At 45.6% G+C, this 27,470-nt stretch overlaps 1 protein-coding gene across 1 annotated transcript in view; it reads left to right on the forward strand.

Moving 5' to 3' along the window:
• Positions 1–27,470, forward strand: part of COG3 (component of oligomeric golgi complex 3) — a 450,848-nt gene that overhangs the window by 349,581 nt on the left and 73,797 nt on the right. Inside the window, exon 17 of the mRNA XM_078657314.1 lies at positions 20,086–20,206. Coding sequence (XP_078513440.1) covers positions 20,086–20,206 — 121 coding nt within the window. The remainder of the gene's footprint in view (positions 1–20,085; positions 20,207–27,470) is intronic.

Below are 27,470 nucleotides of genomic sequence, written 5' to 3' on the forward strand. Positions count from 1 at the left end.
AATAAAGAAAACTATAGTACAGAAATCTAGATGCACGCCTAATGTGTGAGCATCAAGAAAAATACATATGGTTTTGAATTAGACTCTTAGTATCTGTTCAAAGGATAAAGCAAAATGCAAGTTAGTACATACTGCCTTCCTACCTCCCACGTGGGCAGGTACTGCCAAATGCGACACTAAGATTAATGTACTCCTCTTAGGTGGTATATTGTGTTTCATCTGAAAAACATCTTTGTTGAAGTCCTTAGACATTATAAGTGCAGTATTGCCATTAAGAGTATATGGTGCTGGGAGTTGGTCGTTACGAACTCCACAGTACCATAATGGCTTTACTGAAAACTGGGAAGTTTTGGTATCAAACCTCTCAGCACATTAAACCCACACTAATGCCAGTGTGGTATTTGATGAAAAATGCACACAGAGGGCATCTCAGAGATGCCTCCTGAAACACGACCTGACACTAGTGTCCATGCTGAGCTGCTGCTCGCCAGCTGCCACCACCAGACATGTTTCGGGATCCCTTGGTCGAGAGCCTGCTGCTCTCAGGGATCTGAAACAATGCATATCCTCGGACGAGGTGCCAAGCCTCCTACACCCAGGATGGGCAGGGTACACGAAGGGGAAGCTTCAAAGACTTGCCGCCTTTGTGAGCTTCCCCAGGCCTTTTGCTGCTTCCAGCAACTGACCCTCACCGGTTCTGAGACCCACTTTGGGCGGGAGAATCAGCGTGAAAACCAAGTGAGGAAGGGAGGTGTGCACACCTTTGCCAACCCCACTCCTCAGGTGGGGGGGCGAGGAGAAGCACAACTCTCAGTCCCTTCCATCTTGCAGATTGGGGGGACCCAGCCAACCAGAGTGAGGCATAGGCCCCCCTCCCACTGGAGCGTGGCATAATAGGAGGTGTACCAACCCCAAGGAAGGGACCCATTGGTCCCAACCTTTACCTACCTGTAACGCCCCTAAATCTAGTATTTAGGGGCACCTCTGAACCTTTCCTCCTCAGACAAGAACCGACCAAGAAGAAAAGAAGGAGGACCGAAGAAGCCATGCTAAAGCTAAGAAGAGAAAGACACCCACTGACTTGGCCCCAGCCCTACCGACCTGTCCCCACCTCGACCTTGCAGAAGCGAAACCCCAGTGTGTCCTGCAGCCAACAACCTCAAGAACCCAGAGGACCTGCCCTGCCTTCCACAAGACTTTGTCTCCCGTGAGCACCAGATTTGCTCACCGACTCTGGCTCCGGCCAAATTCACGAGTCTGCACCCGATGCCCACAGCCCGAGTTCGAGTGGCCCAACACTATGAGGAGGTCTCCCCGGCGATCCTGACCTGGGATCTGGTGATCTCTGACCTGCCTCGAATCGCCCAGCCAGGCCTGCAGCCTCTTTCTGGAGTATCCCCCCTGACCGCGACCAGAGCTGGTAAGGAAAACCCGACACCTAAAAACATTCCTGCACCCGAAGTTCCACGTCCTCGGTGGCCCAACTGATGGTGTCCCAGCATCCCCAGGCATCATAACTTACCTCTCCAACCGGTGGTCACCTCCAGAAGATCTTCGTCCCCAAGTCTGCAGTCTTTGTTGATACCGACGAATCCCATTGAAATCAACAGGGCGCCTGACAGCAAACCAGCACCCTGCACCCAGCCGCCGCTGCGGGTGTACTTTGGGTGCTAAAGTGGATCCCCTTTTGCCCTGAGCTAAACCCCAGGACCTTTGCTCCCTCAACCTTGTGGCCTGCACGTGAGCAGCCACCAACCGGAGGCCCCATATTCCCCATGGGATAACATTGGGCAACAGCACTCTGCACCCCGCTGCCCTAGTGCCACTGAGGGTGCATTGAGAGTGCATCCTCGACCCTGGGGGGATCCCTGTTTCTAACCCCAGAATACCAACTCCCACAACAAAGTACTTACCGGTTAACCAATAACTTCATTTCTCTCCATAGGAATACATTGACTGTTTTTCCTTGAAAAATGTTGTGTGGAGTTGGTTTTGTATTGAACTTTCAAAAACTACAAAGAACTAAAAATTGATTACTTACCTTTTCTCTATGAAATGTCCCATTGTGATATCTAGGTGTATCACACTGAGTAGAAAAAGTAATCCAGAGAGTAATCTGAAAAGTAATTCAAAGTAATCTAACAGTAATTTCCACTGTATTGAAAACATTTACAAACCTGTAACAGTCAGTCAATCAATCAATCACAATTCTTTATTCAGTATAGAAAAAAAATACCATAAAAGTACAAGTAAAATACATCATAGTTAAAAAAAAGAAAAACAAATTCAACAATCTAAAATTCTACATGATACATATTCAGAACATCAATAATTAAGAACCCCTCCCCTCAGCAGGTTCCTTCATGAGGCCATAAAAATAATGACGTCACGGGCGGCCTATGTTCACCCAATGCCTCTTCTTGCTCTAAGCCTGACAGCTGCCCTTAAAAAATGTACAGTACAAAACAGAGTCAAAGCGTCTCAGGACAATTTAAAAAATAACAGGGCAACCCTTGCATGTTTAAATCTAGATTTCTTTAAAATTCTCTTTAAAAAGAGGCTCCTAGGTTGTGAATAAAAGGGACATAGTAAAACAAAGTGAAGGGTGTCCTCTGGAGACCGTTGGTCACAGGCACACGGTCCCTTCATCTCTATAGATGATGATTATCCTGCTGGGTCAGATAGTATGTGGTGCAGAAGATTTAACCTGAACCATGTCATTAAAAATCTGTCATGGGCATTATGAAAGTAAGACAAATAAGGTTCAATGCCCGCGGATGTTTTGGTTAGAAGATGTTCTCTCATTGACGATTTAATCAGCTCGCTATCTTCCCTGAGTGTTGCAACATGCTTAAAAAACCGGTCCTTAACCATGGCCTTATCCTGCACAGATATTTTAGAAGGGTTAGTTAAAAAGGTCTGCGCATCCTATTCCCTCGAGAGTCTCTTTCACATACTTTAGCCATGGGATATTAAGCCCCCGGTCGCGGGTGAGGCAGTCTGCTATGACCTGCCTACTGAATGCGGCCTCCGTGTTTGCCCAAATTTGAGCAGACTAGGGGCTTGACTCCCGACCTGTCCCTCATGTAACAAACGCCAAGTTCTTTGTGGACAATGTGGGATGATGTACTCTGAGGCACTTTGAGCAAGCGCGGAAGATACTTAATTTCCTCGATTTGTAAATGCTCCACGTCGATAAAACCCCATACCTCGCTTCCATAGAAGACTTTGTATAATCTCAAAATTTGCTCAGGTGACCATCGACCTAGCCTTTGTGCAAAATTCATGATCGACCCAGAGCAACTAGCTAGAGTGAGACATTTTGTAGATGGCTATCGAAAAAAATCCCCAGATACGAAAAGGAGTGCACCTTTACCAGGCAGATGAGAACCGATCGTATAATCATACTTTTTACTTATTTTTTTGCCCACCTCCATAATATATGACTTGTACAAATTGGGGGACAAATCTAAGTTCTCCATAAAAGAAACAAAGCCGTCTATCAGAATCTGCAGCCCTTTGGAAGTGCGGGCAAGGAGAACTGTGTCATCCGCATAAAGCAGGACAGGGATCCCTTGAGAGCCAATCCTTGGTGTGTCAGCCTTTAAAGTGCTGAGTGCCTGATCCAGTCTATTTATTGTATAATGTAAACAAAAATTGGGCCAGAATACAGCCCTGTCTGACCCCACTTGAGCATAAAAAGGGTTCTGTGGTACTTCCCTTCTGATTATATCTGACCATGGCGGTGGTGCTCTGGTGCAAAGATTTTAGAATATTAAGTCCAGGGTCCACGCCAAGGTCACCCATGATTGCCCATAATTTCCCTCGGTTAACTCGGTCAAAAGCCGCCGTCAAGTCTTTAAATGCCAGGCAGACAGTCCCTTGGCTGGAATGGTGTACTTGGCTACAAGTAGATATAAATTAAGACATTGGTCGGTGATTGACTTCCCTGGCCTAAAGCCAAATTGGGTGTCAGTTATAATATGCTGATCCTCAGCCCAGTCCATTAGCCGGTTGAGGATAACACGCCCTAAAACCTTTGCTTACACATCAATTAGGGAAATTGGTCGATAACAAAGTGGGCTATCCTTGTTACCTTTTTTTAAAATGGGAACAATCGTGGCTGTGGACCAGGATGGCAGCATAGCTGTATCTACTGCTGCATTAATGACTCTGGTCAGAATGGGCGCCCAGAGTTCTGTAGTAGGGGATCTCTGTGTATAGTCATAATCTAGTGAATAGTCCCGCCCATGTGCGAGGACCCCGGCAATCAAAAATAATCTCTTAAGTTGTCAAAAAATTGCAGAACTGCAAAGACACTTAAGAGAAAATTTAAAGACAAATAATGCAGCCTATATCCACAGGCTACACTGTCCAGTACTTCATCCCGCTCCAGGAGAAGGGAACGTTCGCGTCACAGATCTTCCACACGATCTAGACGGCGCCACAGGAGACACAGGTCTCGTTCACGGACCAGGTCGTCTGGGACCAGGGACTACTCCCCGACCTTGTCAGATTCGCCGGACACGAGGGTCTCACCGGTCGACGATCTGCTGTCCTTCCAGGACGTGCTGTTAAAGGGGTGTGGCGAAATTGGGCATTACTTTGACGGTACCCACTCCGAAGACTTCGGTCATCTTCGAGACGCTCCATCAGAAGCATTTGTCTCTGCCGTTACTGCCGCTGGTGCCGGGCCTGGAAGAACCGGCCTTGGATCTTTTCCTCACTCCAGCGGTGACTAAGGCGGCGCCTTCCAGACTGCAGAAGAAGTACCGGGCTCCGGACTCGGACTCGGCCATTCTAAGGCTGGAGCCCCCTCCAGACTCGGTGATTGTGACGGCGGCGCGCAAACAGCATGCCACCACGCCTTCCTCCACAGTTCCGCCAGATAAGGAATCTAGGTGGTTGGATTCATCTGGGAGAAGAGTTTGTGGGACCTCGGCGACCTCAATGAAGGCAGCTAGTGCCACTGCCTTGTTGGGTCGGTATGACCGAGCCCTCTGGGAATCCCTTCAACAATTTGTGGAGCTCCTTCCGCGGGACAAGCGGGAAGACTTCCAGGAGGTGCTTAACGAAGGAATGTTGGTGGCGAATCAAGTCATCAGCGCTGCAGCCGACTCTTCTCTTCTGGCGGCGCATGGTTTCTGCCACGGAATAAACCAGCGACGACATGCATGGCTCCGTCTTACGTCTCTGAAACCGGACGCTCAGCAGAGGGTTGCCAATCTGCCATTCTCTGGCGACACCCTGTTCGGGAAGCACGCTGATGACGAAATGGCCTGCATGAAGGCGGAAGCTGAAACGCTCACAGCGGTGGGTTTGGAGAAGCCCAAGGAGACCAAGAAGACGTACCGTCCGTTCCAACGCCGGTTCGGTGGTCAAGGCAGAGGGCGTGGCCAGTCTTCTGGACAACAGCAGCAACAACAACAACAACAGCAGCAGTTCAGAAGACCATTCCAGAAGCGCCAGAGGGGCAGAGGCGGCCATCAGTCGGCACCAGCGACTAAGGGCCAGGCCGGGTCTAGGCCCTGAGCACTTACTTCCCCGACAACTGTTACCCGCTCCGGTGGGGGGAAGCATTCAATCTTTTCTGGCAGAGTGGAGAAAAATTACTCAGGACAAGTGGGTGCTGAATATTGTTTGCAATGGATACAGTCTTCGGTTCACCAGCCCTCCTCCATCGATCCCTCCGGTCGGCTCGCAGTATCAGCTGCGCGAGCTCCAGGCGGAGGCCGATATCCTGTTAAGGAAAAGGGCGATCGAAGTCGTACCTCTGTCTCAAAGGGGAAGAGGTCTGTACTCCCGGTTCTTTCTGGTTCGAAAAAAGGACAAGAACGAGTTCAGGCCCATTCTGGATTTGCGACAAGCAAACAAGTGGATTCGCAGAGAAAAGTTTCGCATGCTGTAGTTGCATCAGATTTATCCTCAGCTGCAACGGGGAGACTGGCTGTGTGCCATCGACCTCCAGGATGCTTACTTCCATGTGCCCATTGCACACAAACACAGGAAGTTCCTGCGGTTCCAAGTCGGCGCCAATCACTATCAATACACAGTACTGCCATTCGGACTGAAGTCTGCGCCGAGAACATTCTCAAAGTGCATGGCGGTGGTAGCAGCACACCTAAGGAAGAACAAGGTGTTTGTCTACCCGTACCTGGACGACTAGTTGATCAAGGCCTCCTCCTTCACGGAAGCGCAAGCACACTTCCAGAAGACGTGCGTTCTCTTGAACAAGCTGGGGTTGCACATCAACATGTCCAAGTCGGTTCCGACTCCAGTCCAGTGCATTCAGTACTTGGGAGCCTCCATCGATACGCTGTCAGCAAGCGTGTCTCCTTCGGAGGAGCGACGATTATCACTGCTTCGGAAGGCTCGGGCTCTCATGACCGCTCCATCCACGACAGTGAGGACGGTGTCTTCTCTACTGGGATCGATGGCCTCCTGTATCTTCCTGACGCCACATGCACGGCTGCACATGAGACCGTTGCAAGAGTGCTTGGAGGATCAATGGGATCAGAGGAGAGGATCTTAGGACGACAAGATACGTCTATCTCTGCATGCTCTTCAGTCTCTGAAGTGGTGGTGTTCAGCGGAGAATCTCCTCAGAGGGGTTCCCTTCCACAAGGACATTCCCACTCAGGTTATCGTGACGGATGCTTCTCTCCAGGGCTGGGGAGCGCATTCCGGAGACCTTCAGATTCAGGGGACGTGGTCCCCGATGGAGTCCACGTACCACATCAATTTCCTGGAACTCAGAGCTGTTCACTTGGCACTGAAGGCCTTTCACCCGTCCTTCCAGACCGACTCTCTACTTGTGCAAACGGACAATACGACCACGATGTATTACCTCAACAAGCAGGGAGGATCGAGGTCACGCACCCTGTCGCAGGAGGCGCAGGCGATCTGGCGCTGGCTTCTGGCTCGAGGACTGACGATAACGGCTACCCATCGGCCAGGTGTGCAGAATGTTCAGGCAGACGCACTGAGCAGACTGATTCAGGAAAACCACGAATGGGTCATAAACGACGAAGTACTAGGAGAAGTCTTCGCAAGGTGGGGGACTCCAGACGTAGATCTGTTCGCCACCGCCGAAAACAGCAAATGCCGAGGCTTCGCCTCCAGGTACTACCAGCCGGGGACGCTGGGGAACGCGTTCTGGATCGACTGGTCGAACAGTTTTCTGTACGCTTTTCCACCCATTCCCCTGATTCCGACGGTTCTCATCAAGCTGTCCCAGTCCAGGGCGCGGATGATACTGATTGCCCCGGAATGGCCCAGACAGTGGTGGTTCACGGACCTGCTTCACCGGTCTCTCCTTCCTCACATTCGGCTGCCGTGCAGGCCGGACCTTCTCACGAAGTTCGGGGGGCTGATGTTGCACCCCAACCTCTCGTCTTTGAGTTTGGCAGCATGGCACCTGAGTTAGTACAATATGGTCATCTAAATCTTCCTGCAGAGTGTATGGACATACTGAAGGAGTCTAAGAGACCTTCCACTAGGACTTCCTATGCTTACAAGTGGAAGAGATTTTGTATCTGGTGCAAGTCTAAGAACTATGATCCGACGACTTGTAAGGAAGATGTCATCCTTCCTTATCTTCTACAGTTGGCGCAGTCTGGCCTTAATGTCCATTCTATTAAGGTTCATCTTGCTGCTTTGACTGCCTACAGGAAATGCCCTTCGCAGACTTCCTTCTTCCAGATCCCTGTGATCAAAGATTTCTTGGAAGGCTTGAAGAAAGTGTTCCCTCCTGTCAGGCTCCCTTCGCCTTCATGGGAATTGAATGTGGTGCTGTCCAGGTTGATGAAGGAGCCTTTTGAACCTATTCATAAGGCTTCGTTACAGCACCTGTCCTGGAAGGCGGCGTTCCTCGTGGCCATTACATCGGCCCGCAGGGTGAGTGAAATTCAGGCGTTGTGTTGCCAAGAACCTTATACTGTATTTCATGCTGCTAAGGTTGTTATGCGTACTCACCCTAAATTTCCTCCCAAGGTTATTTCTGATTTTCATGTCAACCAGACCATAACTTTGCCTACGTTTTTTCAGAATCCTTCATCTCCAGCGGAAAGGTCGTTACATTCCCTGGATGTTAGGAGGGTCTTGAAATTTTATCTGGATAAGACCAAAGATATTCGTAGGTCTGACCAATTGTTTATCATTTATGGATCTGTCAGGACGGGTCTTGCGACCTCTAAGCAGTCTATCTCTAGGTGGATTGTTTCCTGCATACAGTTATGTTACCAAAAAGCTAATAAGACCTTAGGAGGTAAGCCTAAGGCTCATTCCACCAGGGGCAAAGCTGCCACAACAGCTTTGCTCCGTAATGTTCCGATTGCAGAAATCTGCAAGGCGGCCACTTGGAAGTCGGTTCATACCTTTGCTAAGCATTACTGCCTGGACACTGATGCCAGGGCAGACGCTCAGGTTGGGCAGGCTTCGCTGCGGAATCTGTTCGCACAATAGTGGCGTTAATTCTCTGTTCTCCACCGCCGCTTTGGTGTGGGGATGGGCTTGCCATTCTATTCACTAGATTATGACTATACACAGAGATCCCCTACTACAGAAGGAGTAGTTTCTGTCCTGTAACTCCAGTTCTGTAGTAGGGTATCTCTGTTATAGTCATAAGCGCCCTCCCGCCTCCCCGGTGGAGAGAGAAATGTTCCTTTAAGGAATGCGACAGGTCTGGCGTGTTACGCCTTCAAAAAGAACTGAAAGTAAGTTGGACCTGCTATGCATTCTGGGATACTGGGAGAAAGTTCTGGAAGGTTCTCTTAAAGGCACAGTATCCTATTTAAGCCACACAATGGCAGCCTATGGGGCTTGTCTGTCCATGCCTTCCTCTCTATCATTTTTGAGGGGTTTTGCAGTAAAAGCAAGGGAAATCTGGACAGGCTTTGCTGTTTGTGGATTTTTGGTGGAATTTTCTAGATGAAGTACTGGACAGTGTAGCCTGTGGATATAGGCTGCATTATTTGTCTTTAAATTTTCTCTTAAGTGTCTTTGCAGTTCTGCAATTTTTTGACAATTTAAGAGATTATTTTTGATTGCCGGGGTCCTCGCACATGGGCGGGACTATTCACTAGATTATGACTATAACAGAGATACCCCTACTACAGAACTGGAGTTACAGGACAGAAACTACTCCATCTACCTTACTCAGAAAAAGGTCGGGTGGGACCCCATCGGGGCCCAGAGCCTTGTTTCGGGTCAAACCTTCAATCCCTACCTTGATCTCACCCAAAGAGAAACTTATCGGGGTGATATTCCATTCCCCCCTATCATCTCCCGACTGAGCCTCAACTGAGCAGTGATTATAGAGCCCATAAAAATGCTCTTGCCATTGCTCCGGCAAGATATTGTTAGCTAGCCTGAGTTTATTTGCCTCTTGGAAACAAGGATTTTTTATAACTTTCCAAAAGGCAGTTGTATCCTTTAACTCCATCGCCTCCCTCGGATCCTCCCAAGCTTGCTGTTGTAATTTAGTTTTACGGCCTTCAACGGCCAACTTATAGTTTGTCCTACAAAGGGTCACCTTACCCTTAACTCTTGGGGAAGATTCTAGAGCGACTTTCAGGTCTCTCAAGGTACGAGAACACTGTTGGTCAAGCCACCTTATTTCGTCCGATCTAGCTCTGTGTGATGTAGTTCTGAGCAGACCGTCAATTAGGCCCTAACTAGTACGACCCCCTCCACATTTGGCTCTAAACAGTTCGCAATGACCAGCTAAAACCAGCTGGGGCGCCAACGCCCCTCACTCCTATATGTGAGTGAGCCTACTATCCAGCTCATCCACAGTTACAGTACCCTGACCTGGTGACATCGCATTATAAGAATTAATAAAAATTTGCTTGTGACACTTATTATAAAACCTAAGCCCCTGCATAATATCTGAGTCCCAATCCAAGTCAATCCATCTTCCCTATATCCTGAGATCAACATATATAGCCAACTCTCCCCTTGCTCTCCCTGATATTGCCTTGCGTGCTGGTACAAAGTAGGTTTTATAACCCTCTAAATGGAAGGTGCTATTCTCTACTTCCCATGTTTCCTGTAAACCGATAGTTTGAAATTTCCGTATATAAAATAACCAATCTTCATTCTTGAATTTGGCAGATAAACCTACCATGTTCCAGGAAACTATTTTAAAATCTCTCTCATTTTGTCTATCTAAGCTAGCCAATGTCAGGTGGGTTTGGGGCCCGTGGGTTTCTGTATTTGGGTGGTTAAGCTCTTGCGTTCAGGTTACTAGATAATCTGAGGTAGTTGGACTTACAGCTTCCTCATTTGTGCTAGACACATCTGTCCCTCCCGAATCTATAGCGATGACTTTGTTTCCATGGGCATAAACACCCTTAACATCCCAGGCAAACCAAGTCAATCAATATCATTTAAATCTCTAGCATTACTGAGGGGGCATAAAAGTTATGTGCCAGGACTATGAGGCCTCCCCCCTGCGCTCCCACCAAGTGCCCCCTGTGTTCATGCTGGTTATTCGGGTTCATCATGTGTCTGTGAAAAAAGCCCAGTGGGAGCATTTTGATACTTGAGCCGCCCTCATCTTGATAAAGCCCCTTACTCTGAGTGAGCAACTTGCGCGCGAGCTCAGGGAACCTTAAATTCACAAACATGCAGTCATCTGGGAAAGCTTTCCTGGAACTGCCAATCCAAGACACCCTTCTAGCCATCAGGATGTGCCTATGGTTGATAATATTGAACCCTACATTCCTACTCATCCAGTGTGTACTGCCTTGTTAACTTTAAGGTGGATTCTTCTCCATCATTCGTACAGTCATTTTCATTCAGCTTGCTTGTATCGTTCAACCTGCCATGAAAATTATCAAATACATTTATCTGTGCCAGGCTTGCTTGGTTCTAGGAAATAAATACAATTAAATACTTTTATACAAATCAAATTGGTGCGAGTTCAGTCTTTGAGTGTGTGACAACATTTGCTGTTGAATGTGTACAACAAGTGCTTAATGCTACCTTCACATAAAGCCTTACGGCTCTCCCACACTACCACAAATAGAGTAAGGTGCTATCTACTTTTAGCTCTGCCTACCTTTGGGGTTCCACTGGACTCTGTGCACACTATACCTCATTTTGGTATAGTATATACAAAGCCAGCTTCCTACACTCACTACCCCCCAAAAGAGCAACTTGGGATTGCTAGAGCAAGCCCTTTTCCACTCATAAGGGATACCTGGATTCTTTGCACAATGTATCTCTTTTTGATATACTATATAAAGAGCCAGTTTCCTACACCACGTTATTGGGTTACATAATACATTTTTGCAGGTCCCTCCTGAACGTCCACATGCAGCCAATTTCGAATGGTAACAGCCTCTCATTGCAACATTTTATTCAGGATTTCTTCCAGAGATTAATTGGTATGTTACAGCGTCTCTTTGAAAACGGGACATACATCCTTTGCTGGTATTTAGATGTGCCCAAGACCTACTTCTGGTTTTCAATTTTCCTATTAATTAAAATTGTTTTCTCTCACTATTAAGGATTCAATTTCTGAAACTTGTGTTTTTGTGTTCTGACCTCAGCAGAAATGAGGCAGGTTAATAATACATCAGATATTTATTCTTTATATTGCAGTTGAATTCTAATAAGATTGTTTACTGATTCTCCCTAGCCCCTTAATTCGGATCTTGGAGAACACTGTCTTAATTATTCGCCGGGTTCAAAAGCAATTTCTAAAGGTCAAGGTTTACATATTTTCCTTACACACAACAGCAGGAACCATTGAAGTGTATATGTAGGAAATTAGATTTTTATTAAACTGGAGCAGGGGTTCCAACAATAGAAACTACACTATTGATATCATTACTTAGCAGGCCAAAGAATTTTAAAATCGCGCATGGAAAAAAATTCCTTTCTCATAGCTGAATCAAGAAATTGTTACAATGTTGCTGTTTATTTTGTACAGTGAACATTTCCCTTCATACTATGATTTTCAAAGGAGTGGCGTAACGCAACAGAATTAAGTTCCTCAGCAGAAAGTGATGAGAGACACCGTAGTCTCATATATCTCAGATATATACATTGTCCTTGTGCTGAATCGGGGCCCCTGAACGTCTGAGGGTAGTGCTTTAAATAGGCCAGTACGGTCGGGTACTGAGAAGCTGCACTCTATTTTAATTTTGAGGGTGAGCTTGATATTGCCTGTACTTCTCAGCAGAGGTGCAAGACTGTTAGAAAGGGGATCTCTGGTTGGCTGAGGCTTGTACCAAAGCCAGGCAGAGACCATCACTCTAGTTAGGGCAAGGGAGTTACACTCCAAAGATAACCCCTGCTCACCCACTTGGTATCGTGGCACGAGCAGTAAGGCTTATCCCGGAGGCAATGTGTAAAGCATGTGCGCACGCACCCACCAGCAACAACATCACAGGCCCCCACAAAAGGAACTCCACACAAGGTTATATCAAAAATAGCCTTTGTATTCTCAAAACACATTAGAATAGTAAACACATTATGTACACTGTGCCAACTGGCACGGGGCAATATTTACAAGGGATTATGTACACCTGACAGGGCCACATGGACCACTGTCAGAATCATCACATAGTGAACTTGGTAAAAGTGACCTAGATTATAAACATATAAGTAAAATAGGTCATAGAACGTACAACCAGTAAACACTGGCAATCACTGTACTTTGCAACAGTCTGTGACATGAACTACATCATGCACAGTATCCTACAAGTCTAAATACATTAGACCCTAACCTCCTAAGTAAAAATTACACTAGGGGTGTAAATCACACAGAGAAGTATAATCTCCCTAACACAAACCTAAATAGGTAAAACAACCTCATAATCATAAACCATATCTAGAGGTATCAAACAGGGTGCGCAAAGCATACTATACACAATACATTTCCTAGCACCCAAAGGCATTAGCACATAAATCACAGTAGGGCCTGGCACCCTATAAATGTAACAATCCCTCCTGGCCAACTAGCCATCTCAGAAGGGGGGGCTCAAATGCCCTCTGTCCATAAAGTCAGGGCTGCTGCCTAAGCAGCGAAGGTCAAGGGTGCGCCACTGCACACAACCTAAACATTGCAGCTGCCCACTACTTGCTGGGCAGCTGAGAACAACAACATGGGCCTAAACGCTGCAGCTGGCACTAAGTGCTGCGCAGCTGTGGAGGCCAAGGTAGGGTCGAAGGAGTGCGTCTCACGCCTAGAGTCAAAAGAACATGTCCCCTGAAAGAAATGCCTAAACAGTGCAGCTGCCCACTACTTGCTGGGCAGCTGGGAAAGGTAACCTGCGGCATGGGCTCTCACTGGCCCTTAGGAATAAATTGTGCCAAAGGTTGGAGCCATCTAGGCTCTAAAAAAACCAGGTGTCCCCTAGGGAACTGCGGGGGAAAGGACACGGGCCCTTAAAATACATGCAACCCCCGTTGGAGCCATCTAGACTCTAGAAACAACTTAGTCCACTGTTGGAGCCACCTAGGCTCTGGAACTAAACATGGCTCCCAAGAGGCGCACTGGCTCCGGAAATAATGAGGTAATTATGGGCCCCTTTGGGCCAGCCATAAAATAAGGGTGCCATCGTTGGAGCCCTCGAGCTCGGGATATAACTGTGGGGCCCGACACTGCCCTCTAAGTAAAAAAAATGCCCAATCAGTGGAGCGCAATGGTTCTGGGGGAACACGGGCCCCCGGGACCTCAGGACCCCCACGGGGCCCTTGAAACAAAAGAGGGACATCGATGGAGCGGCCCGCATTGGTGGGTCCGCTCATACAACAAACAAAAAAAGGAACTTGTGCCACTCTGGAGCGGCCCGCTCTGCTGGTGGGACCGCTCAATCTCTGCCTCTCCCCACCCGGACTCCGCATGGGACAACTATTGGGGCAGCCCTCTGTCGAGCGGGGCTGCCCTGAAGAGCAGCACAGGCTATGTCTCCTGCCCAGCCCTCACTCACCGGCGCTGACGGGGGACTCCTCCTCAACTCGGGCGGCGGCAGTACTTCTCCTGCTGGGCTCTGCCGCACTCCTGGGAGCCCCTCACTGCCGATGGTGGCCTCGGCCGCCATTTCTGCTTCACCTGGGCCCCCTCCTGGGACCCGGGGCTTCCTGCCATTGGCCGCATCCGTGGGGCTCTTCCCTCCGCATGGGAGCCCCGCATCGCAACTCACGCCGGCCTCTTCCGGTTGGGTGGCAGGCCCCGCCCACTGCGGCCTGCCTGACTTCAGGTTTTTGGCGAGGGCCACGGCGGAGCTTCTCGGGGGCAAAAACGAGGGGTAGGCTCCCTCGAGGTCAAAAATAAATGTAGGAGCGGGGTGGGCACCTGCTAAGAGGCTAAAAAGAGCGGGGTGGGCACCCGCGTGGATTATAAAATAGAACGAAGCCGCAGGGTGGGCACCTGCGCATCCTAATTAATCAAATAAGCGGAGTGGGTGCCCGCAAGGCATAGAGGAGGGGCGAATCCCTACGAGGGGGAATCCCTCGGCAAGGGCTGCAGCGCCGCGCTGCTCAGCCCCCAGGCTCTCCCTCTCCTAGAGAAAAGCACAGCGCTCCCAGGTTGCAGAAAGGCTGGAGAAAGTCCTGGCAAAGACAACAGCAACCAGAAAGGTCCCAGAAATCCTGTAGATCAAAATATGGGGCAACCCAGCTCCCAGCAAGGAAAATCCTCCAGTCATCCAGGGGCAGGGCAGGGCCCTGGAGGCATGCCTTCCCCTGGGCCCCAGCAGCAGCACGCCCCTGGTAGTTTCAAGTCAAAGAACAAGAACAAATTCATGGGGTCACAGCCCCTTATTTATACAGCAAAATCCTTTGTCACCCAGCACAGGGTTTAGGGAAAACCAGATGCAATTGGTTTGGGGGCACTTGAGCACTTTGTTTTGCTCAGCTCCTCTTCTCCTATTCACAGGATGGGTCAGGGACATCAGATGCACAACAGGGGGTGGAGCCAGCATTGTGGAAGGAAGGCTCAGCCCTATTCCGGTCCCAGGTGCAACTCCTCCCTCCCATCTACATGCAGATCTTCCCATTCACCACCGAGCAGACCCATCCTGACTCCTGGAGCCAAGCACACCAGCCAGCTCCTGTCAATCACTCTTTGACACTAGCGCTAGCCCTACTCTGCTTGGAGAAGGTAAATAAACTCTCTGACATTAGCGCGAGCAACTGTCCATTTACAGGCGCTATGTTTTCCTCTATCTCCAGCTAAACCCCTGGGCTCTTCCCTGATGTCTAGTCCCGCCGACCCCTCATGTGGCATGTAATTCTTAACCATTAGGTAAGTGGGACACGGGAGACAGACCGTCCTATGTCTTCCCCAGCTGGTACACAGTGTGAGAGTGTTGTGCATGCAATTACAAAAAGTGCCGTATGAACATTACATCTGCTCGGTTTTCACAATTAATGAGCAGTTCAGTCCTCACAAATTGCTGTAATTTTAACTCTTCTTGTAACATTGGTTTTAAATCTTGATTTTAGCCACCACTCCATCACAAACCTCCTCACGAATCTTCACTGTTGTGTGTGCCCTTGACGACGCACTTGAGACACACACATTTTGCAAGGCATGCTGTGGCGGTCATACAATACTGCTTATCACCAATAGCATGCTACACTGTGTTTAACATCCTGGCATTAATTTGAACTGTGTATATGCAGATTAGCATTTAATGGTTGTCCTTCTTCTTCCTCTTTCCTTATGTTTAGGCATAGGAGAACCCACAGAGGTAATAACATACATGACATTAGCATGTTTCCTTGCACATTACTTAGGTCCTGATGAATCGCGGGTGACTATACCCACAGCGTGAAACATGTCGACCCACATCACCTTTAGTCTCATCTAGGTTCACCTGACCTAACCTGCTGACACCTAGTGAGCTAACCCCACTTTTTTAACGGCAGCCAGGGGACCCCCAGAATAAACTCAATTCCGGTACCCCTTGCTACATTTTAATATCCCACTCACCACCACATCTAGCCCAGCCCACACACCCCCACCTCACCATAAGGCAGTTGGAAAAAGATCTCCGCCAAAGAGCCCCTCTTTGAGGTGAGCCCGTCGGGGATTGCACCGCCTCCCCGACGAGGAGCAACCGCCGATGATGAAGCATGACACCCTTCGGGGTGTGTGAGGCAATCACATCCAACAAAATGGATGCCCCAGTATGTTACTCTAACATCTGTGGTAATGCCAGTTAAACACTTCCCTCACTTATCATAGGAACAGTGCAGCAAACCCCCTTTTGTTTTCCTAGTACAAGACACGGACACAAGCTGCTACTGGACCTTCCACCTTCCTGTGTGGATAACTGTGTCCGTTGATCCATTGATCAACTACTTTTACTCCCTTCCCTTTGATGTAATCACAAGCCAAGCCAGACAGTCAATTAACATTCACTGCACACAGAAATGCCAACTTCTAAAAGTGGCACTTCTCCACCAGTCACATTAAATCTGCGCACACCATCGCACAGCATTTAATCTCACGAGTTCGCACATACCAAACTCGCCCCTGCACTCCCCACACATCAGGATCTACCATGGACACACATGCTCCCCATGCATTGCTATGGGAGGGCAGGCCAATCTCCCCACACGCACTCAGAGAGCGCATGCACTTTACACTGGGCCACAGTGCTAAAGTACGCAGAAACTAGAAATCAACCAAGATCCTGTCAGAGTTCACGGCAAAAAGTTCAGGGGTGAACCTGCCAAAAGGGCCAAGTCCAACAAAGACTTTCATTGGAGAGCACCTTAACTTCTCGGAAACAAGCAGGTATTCCGGTAAGGGGAACCTGCACTTACATTTCTATTTCAAGTGCCATTTGGGCCCATTGAAGGTCTGAGGGCTCTTCACCAAAGGGACCTGCTTTCGCCTTTCTTCCAAAGTAGACTATAATATCATTTTATTCAGTGTGTTGTCTTGAGCAATGTGGCTGAACCTGTTGGATTTCACAAAGGGCTAATGAGCTTCTCAGGCAATCTGATTTTCATTAGACGACTTCCAAACGAGCTTCTTTCTTGAGCTCTCAACTAGTTTGCACTGCTTCGTGGCTCTTGTTCCCACGCAGGGTTCAGATAGACTGCTGTGCAGGTCTTGGTAAGATTGCTTTACTATACTTGGCAAACTCTATACTTGGGTAAAAAGTGTTCTCAGAGGACTCATGAGACGTTTTTTGTCTTTATGAATGACGCCTGTTTTCAGAGGCCTAGGGTGATTTCTCCTATTTGTTCTTTTTAACCTGGTTGGTCAGTTTAATATTGTTAGATGTCATCTCCGGGTGTGTGCTGTTTATTACAAGAGGACTTCCTGTCGTTTGTGTATTTTGATATGTAGATATGTATGCAGGTTTATATTCTGAGCTGGCTCTATGAATCGTCCTAGCGGTGCCTGGGTCGCCACTGGGTGCCGAGCGGAGCACCAGATTTGAGGCTCTAAGGTCCAAATGCTACACTTAAACGACTGGTAGTAGATTTTTTGTCCCAGTTTACGGCCATCAAATTTTGAAAGATAGTGATGTGTTGCTTTGATTGTCGGCCAAGAGATAAACCAGTGGTTTACTTTTTCAGGTAAATGTCTACACTAAAAATCGCCATTTCCATGTTAGACAATAGAAACTTTTTAACACAGTGTTTCTTACAAATTTTAACGTGGTGTTTATTACTAATCCTAACTCAGTGGCACCCATTCATTTATTCAAGGAAGGAAACAATGAGTAAAAAGATTCGATTTTATGCTGTGCATATTACATGGAGCTATTTGCCGATGCCATTAAATCCACTGAGCTTTTTTTTTTAACCAAGATACAAATTCGTTATTTAAGCGTTAAACGAGGATTTCTGCAGCAAATGGTTTAGCCCACCGAGCTCTCTTGCATCCAGGATAAGCCGGTCGCATACTGTTTACACGCAGTACTCTGCAGCAGGCACATTACTCCTCTAGTCTGTTTTCTGTTTTTCGATGATTCAGACCGCTTAAGAGAAAGTAGGTATCAATCTCCATTGCAAGTGCATCAACCACTTGAGCTGCCTATCTTACAGTATGGCACTCTGAGATCAGCTGGATACACATTGACATACAGCAGATACCCCAACCTATGGCTGAATTGTGGCCAGAAAAGTAAGCCAGGGTAGCTTTAAATCTACATTTTTAGTTCTCAGTTTCTTTGGGGATGGGGCTAATAAATTAACAAATGCATATGGACTGTCTGTCTCTAGTAGGAATACTGCCACAGCTCCTTATTCTTGCGCCCCAACCAAATACTAAATATTTTCATTTTCAGCACTGGGTACCGCCAGAGCCTCTGGGGATGATGTCGAGGGAGACAAGGGAGGTGCAACATAGATTGAGTTGCATGCAGGACAGTGGCCAGAATGAAGCAAATGGACAATAACATTTTTAAACGACTCTTTATCCCTAGTCATTTTTATCAAAACAGGTTCGAGCTGAAACAAACCCCATTTAAATGGAATAGAAGTCTGCAGGTCTGCCGGTGAGCTGGGACAGATGCGACTTGTGCGGTCTCTGCATTTTTTATTCAAGACTGCGGGTTGAGAGCCGTGCCTGATTATTTTAGGCGCCATAATGACTACTCTGTCGTTCGTCATTTTTTAACGCTCTATACTTTTGAGTACTCTGTCAGCAGACAGCGATTTGAGATAAAAGCACACATCTTACAGTATAATTACTTTGTCATTTTCTACCTAGTTATTCATGTACTATATACTTTTTAAAGTTTATGTCGTCAGTGTTATCAAAGAGTTGTCAAAGATGCTATTTCATATGCTAATAGCAATTGGTTACCCTTGAATAAGATGTTCTTCTTCACGGTCCCACTCCAAAACCGTCCTTATGTCCGACTTCCAGAGCTGCTCTGGTCCCACTGGTGTAAAGCTGCCATGAGAAGGATGCTTAAGCTCAAACTGTGTAGCAGACCGTGCAATCTCTACCTGGCACTGTTCGATGCATTTATGTTCTTCAAAAGACCTACCGAGAAACCAAATAGAGAAATTATTTTTTAATTAATACATTTTTTAAAATGATGAACTACCCTTTATAGATTTCTCTAGAACATCTTATTCTGGCAAATAGCTACCAAAGTTCGAGCAGGAGGAATTTCTGAGTTCCCTTTGTTTTTCACTTCTTTTTCACTTCTTTTGGCCCCAAAGATTTGCAGTTGGCATTACAGATGTATAAATGTACAGCTTCAAGCGACCATCTTCGTTCTGTTTTTTTAAAATTTGTTTTAATAAGGTAGTGTTTTTAGCATCCGTTTTCCCTCCTTATGGGTTAACAAGTGTTTCGATATGGAAACGAGAGAAGTGGAGCATAAAGTACTATATGAGTCTTTTACTCCTCCTCCCCTCATATATTTCCTCCCCCCCCCCCCTTTCTATACCTTCCGCTTCTTCCTTGAAGTTGTAAGTGATATTCAATACGCAGAGCAAAGCTCGAGTTTTCTATGCTGCCACTTGGAACTCCAAGTTGTTGAGTTAACCATCTACAGATTTATATTGTTATGCCCTCCCAACCAACAAATATCCCATTATAAAATGGTGACTTGGAGGAGCTGGGTAAGCGGAGAGGCGTCATTTGGGTGCGAGACCTCTTCTTCGATGCACACCTCCTTTAACCCCTTCGACGCTCATGACGAGCTGGGCTCGTCATGAGGTAGCCTCCTGCTACGCTCATGACGAGCCCAGCTCGTCATGAATAATGGGTTTTTGTAAATCCCAGCGCAGCAGCAGAATATGATGAGCTTCCATGGGGTTAAGCACTTTACCGAGGGGCATAGTTCTCGTCAGTGCCTCCAATGCTGTGGCATCGGGTAAAGGGTGTTAGGGAGGCAGTTCACCCCAAGTTATAGTTCTTTTTAAGAGGCCCATGTCCTCCATTGCTTTAGCCCCTTCCTCGTACCCTGTGCAGTTGCTTTCTCTGTGAACTAAATAAAGAAATAAAATGCATAAACTTTCACAAAATGTATTCGTTTGATGGGCACTAGGACGAATCCTTCTTCAAGTCCTGCCTGATCATCTTCTTGCCTTTATCATCGTATGTGCTTTAATTCATGACTTAATTACTTTTCTTTCTTTCTGTTACAGGCACAGATTGATGGACAGCTTTTTTTAATCAAGCATCTTTTGATTCTCCGTGAACAAATTGCTCCTTTTCACACTGAATTCACCATTAAGGAAATTTCCCTGGACCTTAAGAAAACAAAAGGTACTGCAACGTGGTGCTCGTTGGAGCTGAGTAGCCCAGGCCTACACAGCCCCTGACGTGCCCTGCACAGTTTGCGGGATTATTTTATGTTCACCTGCAATGATCTGCTTGTTAACCAAAAATAGAAACGGCAATTGAGTAACATATCTTGCACCTTTTGCATGCTGCAAAAAGACATCCCTCATTAATGCTAGCCAAATATAGTGCACTAGTCGTGAACTGTACAGCTTCCAACTAATACTCTCCTGCTGACCTTTCCTGTTGATGCTCAAAGCTTTGCCTTTCTGTTCCATTTACAAATGCTTTCTCATGCAGACATACTCAGCAGGGGTGGTTCTGTGCCGTATCCTGTCATGGTATTGTTAATACAGAGTGATGACCTTTTCATTTTCTGGAAACCCTGGTTTGTCTCATGCTTTGTGCTTGCTTTCCTCCAAATCTAGGTACTTGTGTGTCCCAGGTTCTTATGGTCCTGTTCCTCTATTGCCAATCACTGCACCCCCCTCCCACCATCACAAGAAGGCTGTGTTGTTTGTGCATGCAGAATTTGCCAAGGAGGCTTTTAGTAGTCTTCAATTTATCTTCACACTTGGCATCTATTTTTTCCACACCACAACCGTGAAGCTGATTGCTGGAGGGGGTGATTGATGGTTTGTTTGATTGGCTTACTGAGACCAGCTAAAGTTGGACTCGCTCATTCTCATTTTTGTATGTTCTCTCAAAAGGTTCCTGACTCTCACACAACTGATGGTGTAGCCCCCATTTCAGATTCAAGTAATATCTAAAGTCAAGTAGCAGACCCCCAGTAGAAGGAACTCTGGTACACGGGGCTAGACCCTTAGTACTCTGTGCTGCCAGTGTTCAGACAAGCATATTTTGTCCACACAAACCTAATTATTGATTTGAATTGAAACATAGAAGTGATGTGCAGAGTTTACAGTTTTTCGAAATCTCTAGGGAATGATTGAAAGATGCACCTCGTTCCAGATGGTCCCTTTCAACTCAAGATACAAGAACTGTTTTAAGTAAGATGCATGCCAGCGAATATTTCATCCTAACAATGTATTTCTTGTGAATTTTTTCAAATGTTGACCAGAGTGTCGTCTTTCAGTAGGACGGGCTTTAAAATATTATTTATTCAGTCTGTGCACACTTTCTATTTCTACATATTCAGTTGATACCAAAGTTAAACCTAAACCAATATAAAAACACAACTACAGATTGTCATTACGATCTGCCTTTGGCCGACCCCATGTTCACAAAAGCTATAAATAGGTTCGTCACAGCCTTCCCTTACTCCTGCATTTACAATATCCCTTCCCTTGATTTCTACATTTTATTCATTTGAAAGATAGATTTGGTGGGTCAGTAATGGTATATCCTGGCTTGTGTGATAGACTGGAATTGCAGATCGCTTGTGTGTGGGATTGTGGATATCAACAACTGCCCCTGTCAACTGAACTCCATTGTAAGGCATTCAAGAAGAGAAGGGGTAGGGCATAAGCCACAAGCAAAGGAGAAAGACTAACTTAGTCTGCGTGTTGCTTGCTGTTAAAGTAAAAACCTAAATCTATCTGCTCGTTAGATTTTGTTGCATTAACTTACAAACTTATCTTAACTGTCTATCCTATTCTCTTCTTTACTTTCTGCATGTGGTTTCACCACTGACACTGATAAATATCGGATTCAATTGCATTTGAACATTGATAATACCTTTTTGTTTACATAGAGGCTGCTAAGGCCAGAGGGTACTGGGTAAATATGTCCTTATGGTGTTTATTCTCTGGCTGACAAACAAATTTGTTCATGTGCTTTTTTTAATTGGACAAATATGTCTTGACAGCCAGACAAGTGTACTTGCTGGTAAGTATTGCACCTTTTCTGAAAATGAAGCTGTTATCCTATAAAGATATGTTTCGATGCAGTACAGGTAATAGTAAGCTTTATTCTCTTAAAATAAGATGCATTGCTTAAGGCAACCCCATAGGAAGAAGCTAACAAGTAGAATGTTCACATCAGTCTTCTAGTACCAAATTAGTAACATGTCATGAATAACTGTTAGCACCCAACACATTACACAGACCAAACACACCCCTCACACCCACCCTAAATACTCAAGCAATATGTATCCCATACTTAAACAAACGGCACAGTTAGTTGGTAATTGTCAGAAACACAAGCTGAGTCCTAAGTTGATGGCAGGTTTGGGTCTAGTGAAGAAGTTTTTTTGTTTGTATGAATATTTATACATCAAATGCTTAGGGGTAAAAACACATGGTGCTGACCCATTTGGCGCATAATTGGACACTGCCATTCATTTCAGTGTATTTTACTTTAGCAGTATATAATTAAAATTGGTACCATAGGATAGTTAATCTATTTTTCACATAAAGAGAGAATATTAGTGGTACCTGACAGTCAAAGTTTGTAGATGTACATCACACTGTGGTTAATAGTGATTGCTTGTTAAAGGTAACAAAGTCATTTAATTTAAAACTTCAACATACTCAGGAGCTTATTGTTCCAAGTCTACTAGATCACATAATTGGACAGCATTTCTGCTTGATATTTCTTATGGTTGGTCACATTGAGGGCATTTCATTAGTCATTAGATTTTTGTTTTTCACAAACATTTTATTTTTTGTGGCTGAGGCCCTATTGTAGAGATGCATATTGATGTGATGTGTTGAGAGTTCTTGGTCTTTGAGGCGGGTAAATCATAAAAGTATTACGTTTATCAAATATTAGTAAGAGATGACTACCTCGAGTCCAAGAACAGACGGGTAGTGCACAGAAAATGAACTCCAAAACATTTGCTGGTTTCTTTGACTGAGCTAATTAATCTGTTATTCGTCATTACAAGCAGGCAGTTAATCACGCATATTGTCAAAGTTCCTAACTTTACTGCGTGATAGCAGCATATATTGCAGCAATTCTTACAAAAAGGTACAGGATATTTGCTCTTTGATTTGTGGGTCGCTCTAAAACACCCAACTTTACTTTAAGCCACGACCTAACCTGTGTTTACTATATAAACTCGAAATACCTGTTCGGTTGTCTTGCTTGATTATGCGGATATGTGCTATTTCCAAAGTCTATGCCATTGGGATTGACAACCAAAGATTTTATATTGAGCTTTTAAAGGATTAGAACAAAATATAAAATCTACAAACTGCACCGATATCCAGACGGCCAGAGATAATCCAATCAAAGTGACCTACTGCAAATATCAAAGGCTTTAATAGTCAACTTATTTTTTCCCTCTGCTTTTGTAACACCACTTGAAATCTCTATGCTGTATTACATTTCGCAGCGATTTCAATGGAATCCTTAGTTCTAGGTATGTGTAACTACACAAGATTCCAGCAAGGCATTGTATCATTTTTATCGAGAAATGCAGTGTGTGGAGTGTTCAGCATTCCCGTAAACTGGAAACTTTCAGGATGCTGTTTCCTCGATGTAATTTGCATAGTTTTTGTCCCATTGGGTATGCGTTGCTCATTGGCATTTAGTGGACATGTTTTGCCGAAAAAAATGTCCACAGTGTAGTCTCTGCACCTGTGGATACCGAAGTGTTTTTGTTAAGTGTGGGTGCATGCTTGGTAAATGTAATTGAAACGCCAATGCCTTTCCATAGGAATGCATGGAAACATAAGGTAAGAGCAAGCGCTCTGCAGAAGTCTGCCGTTTCTTGGATGAAACACTATCCATAGAGCATGGAATGTTAATAGTTCAAACATTTTGCTCAACGTTTCCAAAGTAGATAGTAGACACAAATGCTTGTAGCCACAAGAGAGTAGGCTCTAAGCATTAGTGTTTGCATCACAACTGAGAAAAATTCCATAGACATATTCTTAATGTTGATATCCAGGACTACTAGTTGAAATGTGCGATGCTTCATAAAATTGACAGAAATAGGCAAACATGGTTGCTTACCGTTTCAATTAAGTCCAGTCCAGTATGTGTCCAAGGAAGTGAGAGTGCTAGAGGGTAACATTGGCACAAGCCTGTACCTTCCATCTCATTTTTTTGTGCCCACTTGCGAATGGTTTATCAATACAAAATTAAACTGGCTCATCTTTCTTCATTAATTGTATTTCTTCTATAGATTTCTCATCATAGTGCCTATTGTGATAGTTTCAGATTAGAATTATGGGGTTCGCCAGCAACAAATGTCAGTTTAAATGCTACTCCGGCATTGTTTATGACCACTGAGCCTGCCCGAAGTGCACCTCTTGATTGCCAATTACATTGGAGACAGTGAGAAATATGCATTCATGACACAGTACAGGAACTGTCTTCTGATCTATGTCTACTTGTTGACCGCAGAAAATGTCCAGCTCTTCCCCTATTTAGTTTTTAATTTAGCTTAATTTAATTTAGCTCCTCCTTTCTGGTCCACCACTCAGACAGAGGGTACTTCCCACCTAGTCTAGCTGTTTCCACCTTCAAAGTCCAAGAAGCAACATTTTAAAATTAAGGCCTATTTAAATGGTTGCTCCTCTTCAAAGTGGTTCAGAAGTGTCAGTTTGACTCTGCTCACCAACTTCGAAAGAAGAGCTTGTCTTGCTGGAGTTTTCATTTTTTCTCATGGAAATTCTCCTTTTGCTTAATAAATATTAATGTTTTGGGAGTTTAGAAGTGAAGGTGCTCTTTTGAGCTCTTGCCTTCACCTGCGACCCATTTTGCTACCAAGTGTGTCTGCCTGTAGTTCTTCCTCCTTGATGCATTCTATAATGTGAAATCCCATAACGTTGATGACCCAATAATGTCCAAAAACACCTTTACTGTGGTGGTTCTCTGCTGTTGATTCCCTCCTAGTCCTTGATGAGAAGATAACCGCAATCTCTGGCAATCGTAACATAGTTGCAGATGACTCTAGAAGTTATTTTAGGCACTGAATAGCTCATAAAGACAAAAACCCAGAAAGTTGTCTGCAGTTTTAAACACTTTCATACAAAATATAGCATCAAGCACATATTTGATAGTGTTTAAAGTTTTTCGTCAGCCATTGTAGCATGGTTGTCTTAATAGAACCTTCACTCCTAAACCCTTCTTTAAGTTAAGGCCTACACTTAAGAGCAGGTTTACAGGCTCAGTGTGGAAGATCATGTTTCTGTTTTACTCAGCAGGTTTGCTGTCATGTTGGAAACTATAGAACTGTGACAGGTGATGTAAGTAGTCTTTTGGTGGTGGATTCAAGATATGGCTTGGGAGTGACTAGTACTTATACCTGGCACCTCCTTCTGTCCACTTGTGTGCTTCTGCTTCATGAAGTGACACGAGAGTTCTAGGTCGACAACCACCTCTTCGTGGGGTATGTTGGCGCAAAGGAAGGTTGGGCAGTGCTGAAGCGCACCATCTCTCAATGGGTCATACTCTGCTTCAAGATCTGCTACTCATTGTCAAAGAAGCAGCCTCCAGAAGGCTTACAAGCTTATTCCTTCAGCAACGCCATATCTGGTAGACCATAGATTTCTTACCGAACCACCTATCCTGCCCACTCTGCTGACAGATTTCTCGGGTCAGGCTGATCCTTTTCAGGGCCCTAATTTGGACACACCAGTGTCATTGCAGTTCATGGCTCCATGCTCCTGGCGTGGAATGTTGTGAAAAAGTAGCTGACAGTGCGCCTGGGTCGCGCCTATAAAGGTACCGTGATGTCACTCCAGCTTGGATGCAGAGCCAATCACCCCCGCCTGCTGGCGCGCAGGGGTACTGCTCGAAAAATCTTCGGATCCAGTCTGACACCTGGGAAATTCAAATGTAAGAAATCTGCCGCTAGATACAGTCTCTACCAGATAAGGCGCTACCAAAGGTAAGTAACTTGGTCATTAAGCTCCATGTATGCACTTGTTTTGCTTCAGAAGATGGGTATCTGTTAATTTTCACCTCAGTTTGAAGGCTTTAGGTAGTATGATATTTAGCACCTTGGTAATTTAAAGTTTATAGTTTCTTTTGGACAAGTTCAGCATAGAGTGTACACTGTGCTTAGTAGATAGTTTTTAATACTCTGTGCTGTATTTCTGATGAGAACTTCACTGTCTTCAAACAGTGAAGTACAGAGTAAACACTCTTCAAAGAGTAAACAGTGTTAACAGTACCCACTTTTCTACTTGAATCCACTTCATTTCTCAATGTTGGTTCAGTGACTGTCAGAGGTTTGATATAGGCAAAGAGTGTCCGTGGTAGGGCATTAGTTACGTAACAGGGATTGTATTGGTACAGTCTTTTTTGAGGGAGTGTTTTGAAGCACCAGATTTGGCCTTGTTAGGGCTCGGGGCGGAGCTCCGAGATCCTATTGTGAAAGAAAAAAAAAAGTTTCTTTAGGGCTCGGGAAATACACATTCCTTAGTGCGCGAGGTTTTTTTTATTATCTGAATGGTGATTGGTCCTCGTGGTGATGTATTTTTAGTAGTCGTGATGTGCAGAGTGAGTGTGCAGAGTAGTGAGTGCAGAGTAGTGAGTGCAGAGTAGTGAGTAGTGAGTGCAGAGTAGTGAGTGCAGAGTAGTGAGTAGTGAGTGCAGAGTAGTGAGTGCAGAGTAGTGAGTAGAGTAGTGAGTAGAGTAGTGAGTAGAGTAGTGAGTAGAGTAGTGAGTAGTGAGTAGTGAGTAGAGTAGTGAGTAGAGTAGTGAGTAGTGAGTAGAGTAGTGAGTAGAAAGTAGTGAGTAGTGAATAGAGTAGTGAGTGGAGAGTAGTGAGTAGTGAGTGGTGAGTAGTGAGTAGAGTAGTGAGTAGTGAGCAGAGTAGTGAGCAGAGTAGTGAGTAGAGTAGTGAGTAGTGAGTAGAGTAGTGAGTAGAGTAGTGAGTAGAGTAGTGAGTAGTGAGTAGTGAGTAGTGAGTAGTGAGTAGTGAGTAGTGAGTAGAGTAGTGAGTAGTGAATAGAGTAGTGAGTGGTAAGTGCAGAGTAGTGAGTAGAGTAGTGAGTAGAGTAGTGAGTAGAGTAGTGAGGTGAGTAGAGTGGAGTAGTGAGTAGAGTAGTGAGGTGAGTAGAGTGGAGTAGTGAGTAAAGTAGTGAGTGCAGAGTAGTGAGTAGAGAAGTGAGTAGTGAGTAGAGTAGTGAGTAGTGACTAGAGTAGTGAGTGGAGAGTAGTGAGTAGTGAGTAGAGTAGTGAGTAGAGTAGTGAGTAGAAAGTAGTGAGTAGAGTAGTGAGTAGTGAGTAGAGTAGTGAGTGGAGAGTAGTGAGTAGAGTAGTGAGTAGTGAGCAGAGTAGTGAGTAGTGAGTGCAGAGTAGTGAGTAGTGAGTGCAGAGTAGTGAGTAG

Source organism: Lissotriton helveticus, chromosome 8 (assembly GCF_964261635.1).
Source record: "Lissotriton helveticus chromosome 8, aLisHel1.1, whole genome shotgun sequence".
NCBI lineage: Eukaryota > Metazoa > Chordata > Amphibia > Caudata > Salamandridae > Lissotriton > Lissotriton helveticus.